This window comes from Quercus suber, unplaced genomic scaffold (assembly GCF_002906115.3).
Source record: "Quercus suber isolate HL8 unplaced genomic scaffold, Cork oak 2.0 scaffold_442, whole genome shotgun sequence".
Taxonomy (NCBI): domain Eukaryota; kingdom Viridiplantae; phylum Streptophyta; class Magnoliopsida; order Fagales; family Fagaceae; genus Quercus; species Quercus suber.
Genome location: NW_027069893.1, coordinates 562899 through 581507, shown reverse-complemented (window position 1 = coordinate 581507; position 18609 = coordinate 562899). Strand labels below are relative to the sequence as shown.

General features: G+C 34.1%; 2 protein-coding genes across 2 annotated transcripts; both read right to left on the bottom strand.

Moving 5' to 3' along the window:
• Positions 1 to 355: 355 nt before the first annotated feature.
• Positions 356 to 1920, bottom strand: LOC136062703 (uncharacterized). The gene is made up of 3 exons (XM_065762115.1): positions 1761 to 1920; positions 929 to 1030; positions 356 to 760 (listed from the first exon to the last, which is right to left on the bottom strand). The coding sequence occupies exons 1-3, from the start codon at positions 1891 to 1893 to the stop codon at positions 669 to 671; spliced, it is 327 nt and encodes a 108-aa protein (XP_065618187.1). The 5' UTR covers positions 1894 to 1920; the 3' UTR covers positions 356 to 668.
• A 2597-nt stretch (positions 1921 to 4517) lies between these two features.
• LOC112029567 (structural maintenance of chromosomes protein 2-1) lies at positions 4518 to 16999 on the bottom strand. The gene is made up of 21 exons (XM_024062257.2): positions 16549 to 16999; positions 14647 to 15327; positions 14318 to 14461; positions 13919 to 14209; positions 13650 to 13835; positions 13404 to 13568; positions 13257 to 13316; positions 12867 to 12929; positions 12282 to 12373; positions 11916 to 12012; positions 9918 to 10034; positions 9613 to 9831; positions 8854 to 8994; positions 8620 to 8787; positions 8354 to 8538; positions 8108 to 8201; positions 7947 to 8035; positions 7567 to 7792; positions 7216 to 7290; positions 5935 to 6081; positions 4518 to 4844 (listed from the first exon to the last, which is right to left on the bottom strand). The coding sequence occupies exons 1-20, from the start codon at positions 16864 to 16866 to the stop codon at positions 5971 to 5973; spliced, it is 3522 nt and encodes a 1173-aa protein (XP_023918025.2). The 5' UTR covers positions 16867 to 16999; the 3' UTR covers positions 4518 to 4844; positions 5935 to 5970.
• Between the last annotated feature and the right edge of the window lie 1610 nt (positions 17000 to 18609).

Here is an 18609-nt window from a genome sequence, read left to right as displayed (position 1 = left end):
GCACCACGATATTTGGGCCATTGTTGGGGTTTGTACGGTTCTGGAGTTCTTGAATTACTTTGAGGATCTTAAAGGTTGCTTTTATGTGACTTCAGAAGTTTGCACATAATTTCAAAAGTTTTTACTAGGTGTCAATTGAGCTATAATACTCTTAATATATTCATTAGCACATTATTTTATAAATTTTTTGTAGTAAAATTGATAATAACTTTAGTCATTTATCATGATGTTTTGGTGACATGTAAAGTTCGAGTTTAGCGATGATAGCTACAATTGCAAATAAATATTATGATGACATCTAGAGTTTGAATCATCCCTCACCGTTGTAACTATCAAATTATCAGCAACAACAAAATTCGAGAAGCCATATTTATATGAAAAAAGTTTAATAGAATTCCAAAGGGACAATAATGTGCACTAAACGTTCGTCACAGCTACCATAATCACAAGTCACATGGCGTGAATTTCAGATCGGATAGCTGCTAGTGACTGTTTCATCAAGAAGGTAGAGATGTTTTCTTTTATATTTATTTAATAACTTGTAATATCAAAGGTTTGTGGCTTATTAAATCTCCAACTAGTGGAGGCAGAGAATTCATTCACTCATTTTATTCATAGGCCACATATCTCAAACGTTATCATACATATATGGATTGCAAAGAAAGCACTCAAGTTCGACTACCTAGGACTGCAGGCCTATCGGGTACATAGGCGAATGGATTTGGTCCTGACGGAGGTACAATTCCATGTTTCTTCGCTTCTGAAAGAGTAAAACAATAATACTGCAAAATTAAGGCTTTCGAAAATAGAGAGGTATTAGAAATTCTATCAATTTATTTTTACTATAAAAAGCATACAAAATGACACGCAAGAATTACAAGGAAAAAAAAAATTTATATATATATATATATACTCTAATTCCAAATACCTTGAATTGATGACTTTTTGGATTGATCATAACCATAACCTACTCCAAAATGGGTTCCGGGATTTGGTGATGTTGGAAGCACCACGCCATCTTTCTTCACCTCTAAAAGAACAAGACAATAACGTCACAAAATTAAAATATTTTAAAATTACCACATTTAAATGAAAAATTTTATAAGACATCTCTTCTCTTTTTTTGAATTCCCCCCCCCCCCCCAAAAAAAAAAAAGAATAACAATAATCAGTTAGTGTTGATTAGGGTTTTGGTTGGATAATTTGGTGGATTGCTTACCAGTTACATCGCATTCTGGCTCAACTATAATGAAATCTGTTATATATATGTTCTTGATTAACTTCAATGACCAGCTTGTTCTTTGTTTGGACATGAACTGCTTTTTTTTTTGTTGTATATTTAAAAAGTTAACATACTAGTTTGTTAAGAAATTTGTAGTATCTCTAACATCACTAGCTTTAAATGTAAAAAAGTATATGAAACTAAGGTCCTTAAGATAATAATATCAAAGATATATTAACTATTAAATATATCCAAGCATAAAATATAGTAATCGCTTTTTATAAGAGTATGAAATATCAATGACTCCGAATAATATTTCTTTTCAAAATTTCAAAGTAGTTTTATTTTGTTAACCCTGCGTTATGAGAGAGAGAGAAAGAGAGAGTGTGTGTGTTTCCACTCTTACCCACCAAAAATAGCCTTAAAGCAAATAAGCTTACTTATTTCATTTTCTTTTTCACTCGGTTCACCTTAATCAAATGAGAATAATATAAAGAAGCAAACTGAAAATAAAAACCAAGAATAAGAACAGAGTTACTTGAATTGCCAAGCTCGGAAGTCCCAGGTACTTTCCTGTATGCCGCTTCTGAGGCCAACAGAAACATCAAAATGAAGAGAAATCCCCCAGTGATGAACTTCTTAGAGGCCATCGTTTTGGTACATGGGCGCATCTCTAGGGCATGGTATTATATATAGGCTATATAAGTATGTAGTCCAAAGATCACTTGCCTTTCTACTATTAAAAAAAAAAAAATTGCCTCCTACTTTCTTATCTCATCGAAAGTTATTTTTATTTTGCCCAACCAATTTAAGACTTGGAAAAATAAGGTTAGGGAGACAACAAAAAGTCAACAATTTCATAACATTTCTAAATTAACATGTCAACTCATTTATGTACCCACCACAATTTCAAATTTACATTTTTTGATATGCTAATTTGAAAATATTGCAAAATTATTGTGACTTTTTGTTGTGTCAGCAACTCAGCATTACTCAAAATTTCATCCTCAAAAACACAAACAAATTAGCTTGAGTCATGAACTGATGATTAAAAATAGATATGGATGCCCAATCATCTGCATCACTATCTATCATGGGTAAACTTTTTACTGCTGAATCAAACCATTATCAATGACACCATTTCCTTTTCTTTTTCTAGAATGCAATGCAAGATGTAGAAGCGTTAAGAAGCAGAACATGTCTACTTCTAAAAAACAAGAAACAAAACACATTTACTTTTGAAAATAACCTCGAATCCACGAGAGTTTCTTGAATCCACAAGGAGAAAATGTCTAGAATCCACTAGAAAATAGAAAGACGAAGTCTATATTTTCTTGATTGAAAAATTGTTTAAAATCATGTACAGACTTAGGGGCCAATTTAAAGGCTCCGTAAAACTTGACAAACAAGAAAATATATTCTAAATAACTCCTAATTAATATCTAACCATAACAAGAACCAAATTTAACCTAAAAAGCATTAAAAGCACCTAAGAACAAGGAAATAATAACCCTAAACCTAAAATAACGTTTTTTACATAAAATATCAAAATTAAATAATTACAAAATTAAATTGTAGATTCTGTCCTGCATCAGACCCCTTCACTTGGAATAAACTCGTCCTCGAGTTCATCTTTGAAATTTGAAATCTTCCATGCCAAGAGAACAAATACTTTGAATACTTCAACTTCCTTGTCTTCTTGCCAAACTTGAGTCATCAATTGAGCAACTTGAACTTCTTGTCCCTTGATCTTCATGCAATTGACAATATTCACCAAATAAGAGTGAATAATCAAATCAATCTTTCCACCACAATAAAATCAATCAACTTTGTTTCGGTGTCTCCCACTAAAATAATAAGAGCTTGAACGTTGAAATCATCTAACTTCATTGAGAACATTGACAACTTCCTCTATAATTTCTTCTTTAATAGTCTCTACTACCTCGACTTCAAGATATTTATCTATAATAGGGTCTTCATTAATCTCTTCCACAATCTTAATTTTAGATTCTTCTTCTATAACAATGTCTTCATTAATTTTCTCAAAAATCTCTTTATTTTCTTCAAAAAAATATGTTGTTCAACATACAGTTCTTCTCTTTTTGGTAGAATATATGGTTCTCCAAAATAATTCAAGTGTGAACTTCTTGGCCAAAAATAATCTTATTTTGTATATGACAAAAGTTCATCACAATCCAAATGATAAAATTTGATAGCAAGCATCTTTTTCATCCTTGGCCATGAACGAATTTTGTCTTTACCTTGTCAAATTCTATCAATCTGTATTCGTTCCCATCAACGTAAAGCATACTCTCTAAGTTTATATAAAGCAAGTTTAACATTTTTCTCATCACAAATATTTTTATATTCAAATAAATCCTCTAGATCAAGTAACCGATTAAGAAAATTTACTTTATAAAAATAACCATTAACATTTTTAATTCTCTTATAAGGCATATATGAAATCTGCTTACCAATAAGTTGCCTATGAGTTATGTCTTCACAACAATTATCCCTATTATTTCCATGTTCCAACTATGACATCCTAGCAAAGATATTTTGCGAGTGCTAGTTGCACTTCACATAATACTTGCTAAGCTTTCTATCACTGAAATTGCTACCACCTCATACGTTAAACACCAAACTAGGATAAGTCAAGACTCTAATACCAACTAATGCAAGATGCAGAAGCATCAAGAAACAAAACACATCTACTTCTAAAAAACAGTAAACAAAACACTTTTTTTTTTTTTTAAGTTTCAACCTAAAACAAGAAACAAAACACTTTTTTTTTATAAAGTTTCAACCTATAACGTTCGCTCCTAATATTAACTCTTTATTATTAAACCAAGACACCAATCAATTTTTGATGTAGACAAAAATTAAACTCCAAATCTCTTATTCAACCATTAAAAATTTTACCAATTAAACTAACCAAAACCCACTACATCAGAATGTCATTGATTACACTGATGACTGAACTTCCACCAAAATGTACCACTAAATCTTCTTCCATAAAAGAAGCAAAAGATAATCTTTCTTTTAAAAAAAAGAATCCAACAGAGTATATCCAAATTCCAACAATATTGTTCTTGACCCAACTTGGTTCTTTAATTACTAGATATCATGTTTTCCTGTTCTGGACTCCTTTACAATTCAATTACTAAGCTCCAATGCCATAGGCCGGAATTGCGTCAGGCTAATTGTCACTCTCAATCGGGATATTAGGCTTTCAATTTTCTGCTTATTCGATGTCTTTCTTGCTCAACCAATCTTTTTAAAAACTAAAATCTAATTAGCCAAAATCAAGGACTTATATAGCAAAAAACAATATTCCCTGCTTTTTTTGGTAACAGGTACTACAACATAGCACTATTCTTTAGTGATGTATCTCAAAAGGACAACTTCAAAACCTAAAAGGATTTTTAAAAATTGCTTAGAGGCTTTAGAGACTGCAGGTCTTAGAGAAAGAGGCACAACTTGATGTACATCCAACAAGAGGTTGGTCAACAATGGATTCAGGAAATATACAGCGTTGGGAATACAACAGCAAATATACAAATATATATCAAGAGTTCCTTTTCGAAGTAACAAACTTCACCGGCCTGGATTAAAAAGATAGCTGCAAAATGCAAAGCTTTCATCAGCTTGAATGTCATATAGCCATATGAACAACTATAAGAAAGATCAACAATTAGAATGGTATCATAAAGAGTTAATATAAAACATCTAATATTAGTCACGCTTGGCATCTAAACCTCTAATGCAAAAGTGGGATACCTTATCTTTTGACAAGGTTGTTTTAAGTGGGATACCTTTTCCTTTATAGTTTAAGGGGGTAGTCTTAATTTCTTTCTTTCTTTTTTTTAAGGCAGTATAAAAAAAAAGGTGAGACATCCACAAGGCAAGCATTATAAGCACTACCAGCAACAAGATTGGATCTTTTTCTCATTTTTCTACTTTTTTTGAGATAAGTAAAAGTAATTATACTCCACTGACTTAAAAAAACACAATATCTTTGAATTTTACATATTCAAGTTATAATTTATAAATGGGAAATGCTAATGGATACCCTTATGGCATTAGTTAACAATCCATTTAAAATAAGTTTTTATAGAAAAAGAAAAAAATGCAATTAATGTTTTGACAGCTTTTTTTTCATTTTTCATAAAAGTTGTGTCAAAACTTTCATAAAATTGATTGTTAACCATTGCTCTAAGGGCACTTGTTAGCATGACCCTTTATAAATTATAAGAATATGAGGTATGGTTGGATTTTAATATTATAATTACTTCAAAATCTCCAGAGAGATCATGAATTAAATGGTTAGGATGTAGGAATGATGTATAACCCTGACATCGGCTGATTTTTACAGTGTTATCAACTAACCTCATTGACATGGCTACATGACTCACATGGTATATGAATACTTAATTTGGGAAAATATTTAACCAGACTTCAGGTCGAATTTTCATAAACTAAATACTTCTAGTAGGAGATAGCTGCTAGAAAAATACTGAAGAGTATACAAAAATAAAAGCGTGATAAGCCAATGACCTTTGGGTCTAAGGGCACTTCCAACCCATAAAAATAGGGTGTAGAATTAGGTTATGGATTCAAATGCTATGGAATGCATGAACTATCAGGGAAAAAATAATAACAAGCAATAATAATATTTTTCTCCAAAAAAAGGGAGAAAAAAAAAAACTTACCAGAATTAAATGCTAAGACAACAGCAATCACTTTCTCTATTTAGCTGCAACTGTCCTTTGAACAGTAGAAACACCGTCCACAAATTTTGTTCGGAAAAGAACATTAGCATTATTGAACATGCCTTCTTTCAATGAGACCACAATAAACTGCAGAAGCAAAAAACAAAAGAGAAGAAGATTACTCAAACCAGGCTAAAGGTAACAGAAAGCTGATTTTATCTAACAAGTTCCATTATCAAATTTGATGTATTTGACACCTCATTCTTAACCATATGTTTCCTCAAAGATATTTAAGCATTAATGCATTGCTATTTGGCAAAAAGAATCTTCTCATTTTTTCTGTAAGAGTAGGATGCAACACATGACATGACATGGCAGTTGCCATGTTAATGTATGCATAGAACTTGTAAACTAGCATCCCCCACCCCCCTGCTAGGGATGCTTTACTATATTTTTTAGTACCATTGAATCAAGAATTCAATAGTTTTGTCAAGCAAAATTTTCAGAAATTATTGTTATTAAAATTTGCATATGACTTACAAATGGAATGCATTTTGCATATTCTAGCTCAATGTGCCTTGTATCATATAATGTAATTAAAATTTAAATCAAAGTTTCTTAATACTACATTTATCCTTCATTGCGATACAATTAAAATGCAATTCATACTACATTTATCCTTCATTTCACTTGTATCACATATACCATATCATGTTTTGTAGAAGCATACATAGCTATAAGTTTTACTTTCAAGATCTTTTTTCTTTTTTTTTTGTAAGTTACACATAAGAGGAAGGAGTAGTAGTTGAGCTATTCATTGGTTTTTTTAAGATCTTAAAAACATTGTGATTCCTTTTGCCTGCTTTCTTGAGTCAAGCATTTATACTGTGAAAATTGAGTAAATATTGATCCAAGCAAGAATATTGACCATCTTTTAAGATAGAATTGGGAAGTGTCCAAGCAGCATACATGCATTTAAAAAAAGTATACACACTACATGAAGTTATGGCAACTCACCTCTAAATTACCAACAGCCAAGTAAACAACATATATATGGGGCCAAAAAGTGTTGAACAGTGTTCAATAGGGCCAAAAAGAATATATGTTTCACTGTGTTTCAAAACTTCTGCTTTAAACAGATTAAAAATAAAACACTAAGCTTTATAAATTTGATATGCTTTATATTATATAACTTTTATGCTTTATATTTTACGAAGATGAAGTGGAAGAGAAGAAAACAAAACATAAAACATCACATACACCACAAACAAGTCATCAAACCTGGGAGTGTGGAAAGTGAGTTTTTATCATTCTCCCTATGTTCTGCGTGTGGCTTAGATCAAGAGCTGCATCAACCTGTATAACACCTTAAGAATCAAATCGTTTGTAGATCCGAGAACTAAGTTTTATACAAGAAAACTCAGTATGGAAGGTCTCATGAGTATGTATGGGTACAAGATAATGAAAAGCCATAGCTATTAATTTGCAAATCACAAAAAGATTTTTTTTTCCTGTAAGTTGGATTAAAGATTAGTTAAGTTGAAAGAATTATGATAGAGGTGTCCCAATTGACTAATCCAATAGTAGTAGGATTGTCGAAGGTATATCAAATCATTTGGAAGAATGAAGTACCTCATCCAATATGTAAAGTGGAGCTGGTTTAAAGAGTAGCAGTGCCAAGATTAGAGAAAGTGCAAGTAGAGATCGTTGGCCTCCACTAAGTTCTGACAGGGATTGTTTCCAAACAGATCCAAATGCAACACGAACCTCAAGACCATCAAGGAAGCTGCATCCTTCAGGAGGTTCTAGCTTTGCCATGGTTCCAGGCAATAGGGTAGAAAAGATGGATCCAAAGTCACTAAAGAAAGTGGACAAATTTCTGAATGTAAGTCTGATCAAAGCTTTGAGAAATAACAACCAGATGAAACATCAAAATACATGGAGGAGATAGATTACTAGTTCCAATCTCCACTACAACTTAGAAAGCAGATCTCAAATAAAACACAACTTACCTGTTAACTTTTACCCAAGTAACTTTTAGTGTTTCCTTCTTCTTCTCATCTAGCTCTTCAATGACCTTCTTGATTTTGGACTTGTCATTCTAGGAAAAAATAAACCTATATTAAGTGAAGAGAAATCACAGTATAACTTCAGACAGATCAGCGGTACAAACCTCAATGATGTTTTTCTTGGACATCAAGTCATTGTACTCATCTTCTGCTTTCTCAAACATTGCCATAACTTTCTTGTTCACCCTTTTCTCAAGGCTTCATAGATGAAACAAGAACAAATATATGATCGCCACTTTGTGTGATGAAAATAAATTATTGGGGAAAAACTACTAATAGAAGAACATAAAAATAACCAAAAAGATAATAATAATCAATTTAAAAAACAATGAATTTTCTAAGTCACACACCCAGATTGTTCAACCTGCAGTCTCTCAAGTTCTTCCCTTGCCTTAATAGGATCACGAGATGCGAAATCATAATCAGTCCCACTTCTTCCAAATAGCTGTTTCTCAGGTGCAATCCAAGCATGCTTCTCAATAAGCTTGTCTACCTTTGTAGAGCAATCTTTCTGTTCCATCTCCATTCGTTTGACCTAATTCAGAAAACCAAAAGCCGATTGATTCAGTATATCAAGTTATAAGGGAATACCTGTGCAGATAAAAAAGCAAATTACCTCATTTTCCATCTTCTTCCTCTCAAGATTAGTCTCACTAAGTTTATGTTGAAGTTTCTGCTGATCTTTAAGAATACAACTAATTTGGGAATCACATTCCTTCATCTTCTGTCGAATCAAATTGAGTTCGGATTGAGCTTGATCATGATTATTCCTAGTCGCAGCAACCTGCAACAAAGAAGCATGAGATGGTAATTTCAACACTGCATAATTTGTCAAAGTATCTGAGTTTACCTTGGCTTTATGTTCCTCTAATTCAGCAGTGAGACTGTCAATTTGTGTTCTCAAAGAAACTAGTTGAGCCTCCAAGGAGGCACATTCCTGTACAACAGCTTCCATTTCCATAACTAGTCTCTCCTTTTCATTTTCATGCCCCTACTAGCCAACAAAAACATGTGACAAGAAGTTAAAGAGCAAGAACCAAGCACTTATTAGATACCTGAAGCAAATGGCATTAACACTTAGTAAATGACAATACCATTTAGCTACCCAAAGATTTATGAAATAACTGAGAGGCCAAGACCTCTACATGTATGTCAGCATCACCAGTTATTCTGTGTTTTGATTAACATCTGACTTCCCCATCCTTAATGGCATTTCTTCTAATAATAAATTAATGATTATTGACTAAATAACCTATAACAATTTTTAGTTAATGAAGTAAATGGAAGATAATTTATAAGCTCCACCATGATATATGACCTGTGACATTACTCTTATTGGCAGAAACCTCAAGGAGTGTTATAGGTACCTCCTTGAGGTTTTTACATGCCCACAGGAGGGGGAAGAGTGGGACAAAAGAAAATTTCATTGCAATAGAACTTGAACTAGCCAATGCAAAACAATATTTGACCATCACAATCGGAAAGAGTAGGTTGTGAAAAGTAATTATACTTCAACTGTCGCACGTTGGAAAACAGTAGGATGATGAAGATAGAAGGCAGGCATACCTAAAGATCATACGCAATATTATTAGAAAATTCAGCAACATACCTTGACAGCTTTTGAAGATGACTGCATTTGAGCTTTTACTGCCTTAATCTTTTTCTCCAAATCCTTGAGCCTGCCCTCCCGATTATCACAATGTTCTTTGATAGATTTCTCAAGCAATGAAACTGTATTTACACAGTTTTCATATACAAGTTGCTTTTCCTTAGCCGCAGATTTTGCTTCTTCAAGCTCCAGCTCGATTTTCTTCACTAATTCACCAAGCTAGATTGCGCCCAAAAACAAATATCAAAACAAAATATTGTTCATAAGTATATAGGCCACATATGAGAGACAGAAATAAGCAGAACCTTATGATGCTCATTTTGCTCAGCCCTGCCCTGAAATAATGAAAGGTCATATGATTTAAGCTCCAACTGTGTTTTAAGGTCAGTGAACTTTTTCTGAAGAGGCATGAGTTGTGCAATCTGCAATGTGAGGACAAGAAGCCGGCAACAAACAAAGAACTTTAAAATTTGCATACAGCTATAAGCCTTCAAATGATAAACATGCACTTCAAAGAGTCCATGTGTAAGAAATGAAAACAATGATAGTAATAGCTACCAAACCACAACAGGTTCAATACACCAAAAAATAAAATGACTGATCAAAGATAATAGAGGACTAGAGGTAACAAGATACAAAAACATGAATATAGCTTATAAAGTATCAGTTCAACCTAATTATATAAAATCCATGTACTCTTCAAAATAAAAACAACATAAAATAAGAATACATGTTGCAATGAAGAGACTAAATTTTGCACTGAGAAATAATATGGTTTGATAAATCTATTAAACGCAACAGTATAACAAAGTGATTTCAACCCATCAGGGTGCAGCCTAGTGGTTGGAGGCTTGGGACAAGCTGGAGACCCAAACTTCCTGGATTTGATCCCCCCACTAGGAGTTTCCCCAGATTACCTGATCCACGATACCAGTGGGTGGGGTCGTGTATCCATAGTTTACAATTTACTTCCCAGGGATGGGTCCAAAGGGCCCTTCCTTGGTGAGGTTCCACACCATTCAAAAAAAAAAAAAACAAATTGAACACGCTAAAGGCATAAGGGGATGATCAAAAGGAAATGGTTGTAGGCAGTGAGATTGCCATGCCTTTCACAAGATGTGGCTCTACATGAGACTATGACAACAAAGAATTTATGTGTTCAACCCCAACGAATTGTTGGATTGACATAAGTGTTGCACTCCAACACTAAAAAACGAACTGTGAAGAAAGGCATATATTTTGCATTCTGCATCCCAATAAAAAATGCACAATGCTGGGCACACAATGCTTCCAAATCCAGACACCAAGCACAAATAAAGCATGGGTTCATAAATGTATCACATTAAAAAACATTTCTATCATTATCTTTATTATTAGCCATTGTGTTTATCTTTATAAATGTAGTTGACAATACAGCAAAGAAACTAATAACTTCAGAGCAGGTTCAGCACCAAGGGCATTGAGGTTCCACACCATTCAAAAAAAAAAAAAACAAATTGAACACGCTAAAGGCATAAGGGGATGATCAAAAGGAAATGGTTGTAGGCAGTGAGATTGCCATGCCTTTCACAAGATGTGGCTCTACATGAGACTATGACAACAAAGAATTTATGTGTTCAACCCCAACGAATTGTTGGATTGACATAAGTGTTGCACTCCAACACTAAAAAACGAACTGTGAAGAAAGGCATATATTTTGCATTCTGCATCCCAATAAAAAATGCACAATGCTGGGCACACAATGCTTCCAAATCCAGACACCAAGCACAAATAAAGCATGGGTTCATAAATGTATCACATTAAAAAACATTTCTATCATTATCTTTATTATTAGCCATTGTGTTTATCTTTATAAATGTAGTTGACAATACAGCAAAGAAACTAATAACTTCAGAGCAGGTTCAGCACCAAGGGCACTTTTTTTTTTGTCCCACTAAACTTCTTTTGCATGCTAACAAGGATTATTCTGACAAGTGACTGGTAGAGTAATTCTCTAATGAAAATGTTTACTGCAAACTGTTTGATTGCAAACTGTTTCCAACTTTACTTAGAACAAGCAAAATGCATTTGTCATTGATAAACATATCAAACATCAAGGATATGGTGCACTTGTATGGCCCACATAATTATAAGTCTTTAATCATGTCAAAAAGAACTTGGAGAACTCGGATTCCTCCAATTAACTATCAATGCAAAGACCGAAATGTAACACGCATCGTTAAAAGTGTATGCATAAAGAAATTTCCCTGATAATCACAAGAAACTTTTATTCTGTCAAAGATGATAGGCTGTTCAAGGTCTACCTTTGCTTCAATTTCAGACAACATTTTCTGATGTGTATAAAGTTTTGATTCAGCCTCTGCCAAATGATGAAGTTGCCTTAACAAATCACCACCACCCCTAAAGCAACAAATGGTTATTTTAAAAGGTCATCTAGAACATTTATAAAGAAGAAGACACAGATACTTGAAAGCATATTCTAACAAGCATAAAATAACAATACCTTTGAGTTCGTAGGCAAAGCACAGAAACCATGCAAAAGAACAATATTGGTTCTATATAATTAGTCAGGAAACCTATGAATCTTATTAGAGAGAGAATGTTTGCAATAAATTTAAGAATGACTGAGACAACTATCAGCTAGAGCACAAGTAAAAATAGTGACTTACTTGCGGCTTCCACCAGTCAAAAGACCACTTGGCTGAAATATATCCCCTTCAAGAGTGACACTTCGGGTGCGAATTTCCCTATTAAAAGCAACCTATGAAACATTCAACAAAGTGCAAGTCAAATTGGGCAAAGCCATAAGAAAATGCAATGTGCAACTAATGATAGAGAAATCTCAATTTCAAAAATAAATAAATAAATGAAAAGGCATCATCGGAAAAGCATGTCCAACAGAGCTGGATACAAAACCTATAATGATTACCTTATTTACACTTCTCAAAAAGTACCAAGAACAATAACATTAAAAGTGACAATGATTAGAAGGGGAAACATCAGATAATTTGGCATTTCAGACACTTTAGGTCAAAACACTTGTGTCCAACCGTGTTTAAGATTGATTTGGAAACAAATAAAAGAATTTCTTAAAATTGAATAACAATGTGAAGTCAAGCATTTTTGTCAAGACTACTAAAACACCAAATAAAAGATGTGAACATGCCATCACCAAAGCAAGGACAACCACCATGAGTGGAATCAAGCTCTTGAATTGATGCCCTAGATGAAAAAAGAGCCAAAAAGGAGCATACCTCCTTTGCAGCATCAACAGTCTTGCAAACAAAGGTTGAACCAAATACATATTCCATAGCAGTCTGCAATTTACAGTACTCAAACTTTTAGAATTTGATGAAATGAATATTCAACTCATCAATGAAAGGATAAAGAAACGGTACAGAAGTTGATCACAAGTCTATGCATCTGCTGTTTGTAACTAGCAAACAACCAAAATGAAAAATACATGCAACAAACTTCAGCTCCCAAATTCGTTTAGGTGCAGAAAAATGCATCACAAACCTAACCACTAATTACTTGAATGTCTAACAATAATACCACAGAAAAATGCATCAACAATTCAAAATAAGCCGCTCGCAGATTTGAGGCTTAAAACATCAAATCAAATGGGCCCATTGGAAACACACCTTCAACTCCTCCTCATAACCAACCAAGGAAAGAGCCAGTTCTGCATTATCATTGCCTACCTAAAATTGAAAGAATAGTATTATTCCCAGAAAAATTTATCTGACAAAGATGTTAGACTGTGGAGAAAAATTAACGCAGTGACTAACCAATCTAACAGCAGAATGTTGAACCCTTGGGGGAACAAGGTGGGATTGTATTTTGTTCAAAGGTATAATTGTCACTCTTCTTCGAAGATCACCATTCTGAAGCAGTTGTTTCCCAGTATTTTCTGTGTCTACAACAACATTAAACAACTTTCCACCAGCAGTAACCTGAAAGTTCACTAAATTTGTAAGAGTCAACTTACCAAATTTCAGATATGAAATGAACAATGATGTATCATGCATTCTAACCTCTAAGGCAGTCATCGTGGAGCTATCCCTTACTTTGATAAGCTTTGCCACCACACCTTTTACCTTTGACCTATCAAAATTCCTCATAGGGTCACGGTATGTGAACTCAACATTTGCTAATTGTGCTGACAGATTACGTATTTCATCCTTCAACTTCTGCACCAGCTCCAACTCAGATGCACGATCCTGAAGAAATATTTTAATTTACAGAATTATTGACTAAATTGAGATTTATATACTATATAAGTGGTGGATATAACCATAGCAACCTTTTGTAATGCCTCCATCTGTCCCTCTTTATATGGAAGAGACTCTAATGCCTTCTTAACATTTTCAACATCACTTGTTCTAGCCTTAAGCTCTTTCTCTACAGAAACAGCTTCTTCACGTTTTGACATTAACTGACATCTTTTCTCTTTCAGCTCCTTCTCACAGTGGCTTATTTTTGTTTTCAACTGTTTCAATTCTGTTTCAGCACTTCCAACAGCTACCTTGGCATCACCTAGTTGATCTTCAAGGCATTTCTCCTCATTTCCACTGCTCTTGCCAGCTAATACACCCTAACCATAGTTTTACATAATCAAATTCAAAAATGCAATCTGATTTCCAATCAACTGAAAGCAGTACCAATGTCAATGGAATAGCACACGCAATATAAGCATATATACCTGGTAATCATTTTCATACTCCTCCAAACTCTTAGTAAGTTCCTCAAATCTCTTTTTCAGATCAGATGCCCCTTCTTCAGCCTTTCTAACAGCAGAGGCCTTCTCTTCCACAGAATGCTTCAAATCTTCAATATTATTAACAATCTGGAGACGTCAAAATGTAAAATCTAATTAAAATATTCACAAAACGGGCAAGGAAAAGGGGAAGGGGAGGAGATACTATGGAACAGAAAGAGCAGAGAATGTGAACCCTTTATTTTTTTACAAATACACAAAGCTTGAAAATATACAAAAGAACAAAGGGAGTTTGAGAAGTGAAACTCAGTTACCTTTTCAGCATTTTCTTTTTCACTTTTGAGAGTGTCTTCTTTATTGTTCAGTGCAGACACTTCCCTCACAAGATCTTGAGAAATAGCGTCTACTTTCTCTGACAAAGATTTAACCTCCCCACCCATACTTGCTTCCTTTTCAGCAGTCAATTTAGATACTTCAGTCTCCATCTCCTGTATTTCTGCCCGCATAGTTCCCATATTGTCATCAGTCTCGGCAATCCTGGCCTTTACCTGTTCCACCCCACATACTGCATTATCTTTAATCCTCTCTGCTTGAACAAATTCGTAAGCAATGCAAAACCTTTTAAGTCTATCCAACTCGGCATTGCCATTCGCCCATTGCATATACTGTGTCCGTTCTTTCCTCAACTTCTCCAAAGCAGGCAGTATTTCCTGGTCAAGAAGCTTGTTGATCTCATCAACCTTACTCTGCTTCTTCTCAAGTGTTTTCAATGCAGACTCTTTCTTTGTCTCATACATTCTTGTCCCAGCAGCCTCTTCAAGCATGGACAGGATCTCGGGGGGTTTCATATTCAAAACCTTGGTAATACGCCCTTGCATTATAAGAAAATGCGGATTGTTAACATTAAGCTGCACCGAATGGAAAAGATTCTGAACCTGACTAGGCTGGGCAAGTTTTCCATTGATCAAATATTTGTTCCTTCCACCAACCACAATCTGCAGAATATAACAATATATGCTCAAAAAATATAATAAAAATTAATTCTTTTTCTTTTTTTCTTTTTTTTAAAAGATTCACCATTAACTTATGATATACTCAGATGGTGTGTAAAGTGGGACGTTAAACAAAAGAACCAATTTTTCATTGGTAAATTTGTAAGCAAAACAGAATGATATACCGTTGACTTCATCATAGAAAAAGTTACATTAATTACACACTAAAATCCAATAGCACATCACAATTGTACTTAGCTTATTAAAATGGATCCATCACCAAATTTGCCAAAACAGCACTATAAAATGGATCCATCCCCAACTAAGCATGATCCTCAAAGGGGCAATTTGAATATGGCACCAACCTCAAGCAATACTGCACAAACTGACTGCTGTTTCTTTTTCTGTTTTTCATGACCTTACCCTCCACCCATACTTGTGCAAGAAGGAAGTGCCAGTAGAAGCAGAGCTCAAGTAACCACTCTTAAAGAATCAAACATGCTCACTAGTACTTGATGGCCCAAAGCTAATACATTTGCACTAGAAATCCTATTCATAAGCCCCTCTATATACAATTACCAATTTTAACAAACAACTCCGCTTGCAAAACAGTTAGCAATTAGCACTGAAACCCACAAGCATTTACATCTTGCACTTTTGATCCTAATCCATCTTATCCACAACTACACTTATGAAATTCTATTATCCAAAAAAAAAAAACCCACAGCTCAAAATCCAAATTTACACCATCATTGTTACACTACAATTAAGCTCTCGTGATAAGTGACAAATTTTCAACTTTATTAATCCAAAACCACCTTCCTAACCAAAATTTCCACACAATATTCTAAAATAAATCACCTAAAACATAATAATCCATATAATTACCCAAAATTTAACATAACTAGTCACAAACTAACTGCAAAATAGCAAACGAAACCTGTTGAGTTTTTTTTATTACAATTCACTTAAAGGGATTATTTGTACATTTGCTTTTACAAGACCCGCTCAATTCTTCCTTAACAAGTACAATCAAACACGGGCTTTAACATATTCCATAGTTAAATAATTAAATTCATCATTTTCTAACAACTTAAGCTATCGCCAATAATTTATCAACTATATTAATCAAAAACATAATTTCCACACATTATTATAAAATAAATCACCTAAAACATGGTAATAGAAACAATTACAAAGTAATTACGAAATAGGAAACCGAACCTGTCGAGTAACAGTGATTTCACGGTGGTCCTCGTACCCGAGCGGGCTCCGAGTCCGGTCGGAGTTATTGAAGACGATGGAGACAGTGGCCTTAGTAATTCCCGCTTGGCCTTGCTTGTACACGAGCTCCTGAAGATTCGAAGCCCTAACCTGCTGCAAATTCGTGATCCCGAGCACGAAGCAAATCGAATCGAGGATGTTGGACTTGCCGGACCCGTTGAGACCCGTAATCGCGTTGAAAAACGGGTCGAACCCTGGGACCACGGTTCTCGTCGCGTAGGATTTGAACCCTTCCAAGCATATCTCCTTGATGTGCATTGTCTCACCAAAAAACCTAGAGAGTGAATGGGAAGGGAAATCGAAATTCGAAACCTAGAAGTGGATTTGGTTTTTTTTGTGTTTGGGGGAAGTGAAGTGAGAGAGAGGGGTTTGAATTTTGAAAGTGAAAAATGTTTCGATCTATGAGCTCTGTACTGTGTTTGTCAAAGGCGGGAAAATGCTTTTCGCTTCGGCTCTCTGAAAAAATTTAACGTTGATTCATTTTTTGGGCCAAGACGGGGGTGTACCCAACTGTGTTGGATTGGGCTTTTTATGGACCATTTTGGGCTGAATTCTAATTTCAAAGTAATGCTAATACAAATTTAATTTTCACAATATTTTTTTTACTATAATTTTTTTTTTGGAGAAACAAAAGTAGTGGCTGTGCGAGGAAATTTTTTACTACAATTTTGTTGATATGTTTTTATTGGTTTATCCACTATTAAACACTTATCACTTTAATCATTGTAAAATATTGCGTAAAAATTATTATGACTTCAGAAGTTATATAATATATTGATTCTAATTCCTTGCTAACTCTGAGCTGAAAAAATAAATAAAATAAAATTATATGTATGTATGATGCAATATCATGTTATTCTAGTTTTAGTTTTAATATTTTTCAATCAATGAAATCAATTAAAAAAAATGTTGATTCAGTTTCAGAGTTAGTTTCAATTTTGGGCTCAGTTGAGGCCAGTTTCTAGTAGGCTTGGGCTTTGTCCAATAGTAGATAGGCATTCTTTTCACACTCTCTTCTAGATATAGATTCATGATTCGTAAACATTCTCTGTTTTTTCTATTGAATGATTCATAAACATTCTCACATTTTTACTTAGCTAAAGAGTGATGTTTTCTTTTGTTCTCATTTTTTTCTCAGAAGGTAACCAACAATCTTTATAGCTAGCTTAGTGGTATTGCTCAATTTCCCTCACTTCCCAAACCACCGATATTCTGGTAAGTAAAATAATTTATGTTTTCATTTTAAAGTAAGCACTCAAATAGAGTCTAATTCAGTTGCATGAATATGATGGGTTGGATGAACACTTTGTTGATTTAATGATATGGTTAAAGTTAGTTAAAGTTTAGTTGTACAAAGAGATAGAGATAGAGAAATTTTAAGTTTTAGGAGAGGTGATTAGTAATTTCTTTTAGAGAGACTGATTCCCAGACTCGAGTCTACAACTTATCATTGTTGGTGAAACATACTTGCCATATCACTAAAGCTCGACCTCTTCCCTTACGACTATGGCATGATGCTAGGTTGATGTTTTATTTCAAATTCATTGATATGTACTAATTGGTGGTGTTTTAGTATGGCAAGAGGAAATGAAGAACAAATACATGCATCTCAAATTGCATTGAGTCGACCTTGGTTTAGGTGCTTGGTTGTTAGTTGGGAATTTGGGTTGGTGAATTTGGGTGACCTGAGTTTGCCCATGGGGTTTGGATGAATAGGTTCTCGAGGTTTATGTGAGGGACGGACCCAAGTAGGGGCCCAAGGGGGTCTAGGCCCCCCTTGGCTCCAATATATATATATATATATATTTTAGTTATAGTAATATATTTTATTTTTATATTTGGGTCCCTTTTTCAAAACCTTAGGCCCCCTTCTCCCCAATCAGCCTAACTAGTCTAACCCAAATAACAACTATCTAACCCAAAAACTTAACAAAAACATTCACAATGGTGATTGTGTTTCAGCAAAAAAACTATTTTACCACCGAAGAATCAAAAAATTAT

Excerpts from the sequence above, each read along its gene's own strand:
- LOC136062703 (XM_065762115.1), bottom strand. The coding sequence starts at position 1,893 with ATGCGCCCATGTACCAAAACGATGGCCTCTAAGAAGTTCATCACTGGG. Across the intron at positions 1,031-1,760 it reads TTCCGAGCTTGGCAATTCAA|AGGTGAAGAAAGATGGCGTG; the intron begins GTAACTCTGTTC and ends TTGTTCTTTTAG. Across the intron at positions 761-928 it reads CAAAAAGTCATCAATTCAAG|AAGCGAAGAAACATGGAATT; the intron begins GTATTTGGAATT and ends TTACTCTTTCAG.
- LOC112029567 (XM_024062257.2), bottom strand. The coding sequence starts at position 16,866 with ATGCACATCAAGGAGATATGCTTGGAAGGGTTCAAATCCTACGCGACG. Across the intron at positions 8,539-8,619 it reads GGAAGAAGATGGAAAATGAG|GTCAAACGAATGGAGATGGA; the intron begins GTAATTTGCTTT and ends TTTCTGAATTAG. Across the intron at positions 6,082-7,215 it reads CTCACTTTCCACACTCCCAG|TTTATTGTGGTCTCATTGAA; the intron begins GTTTGATGACTT and ends TTGCTTCTGCAG.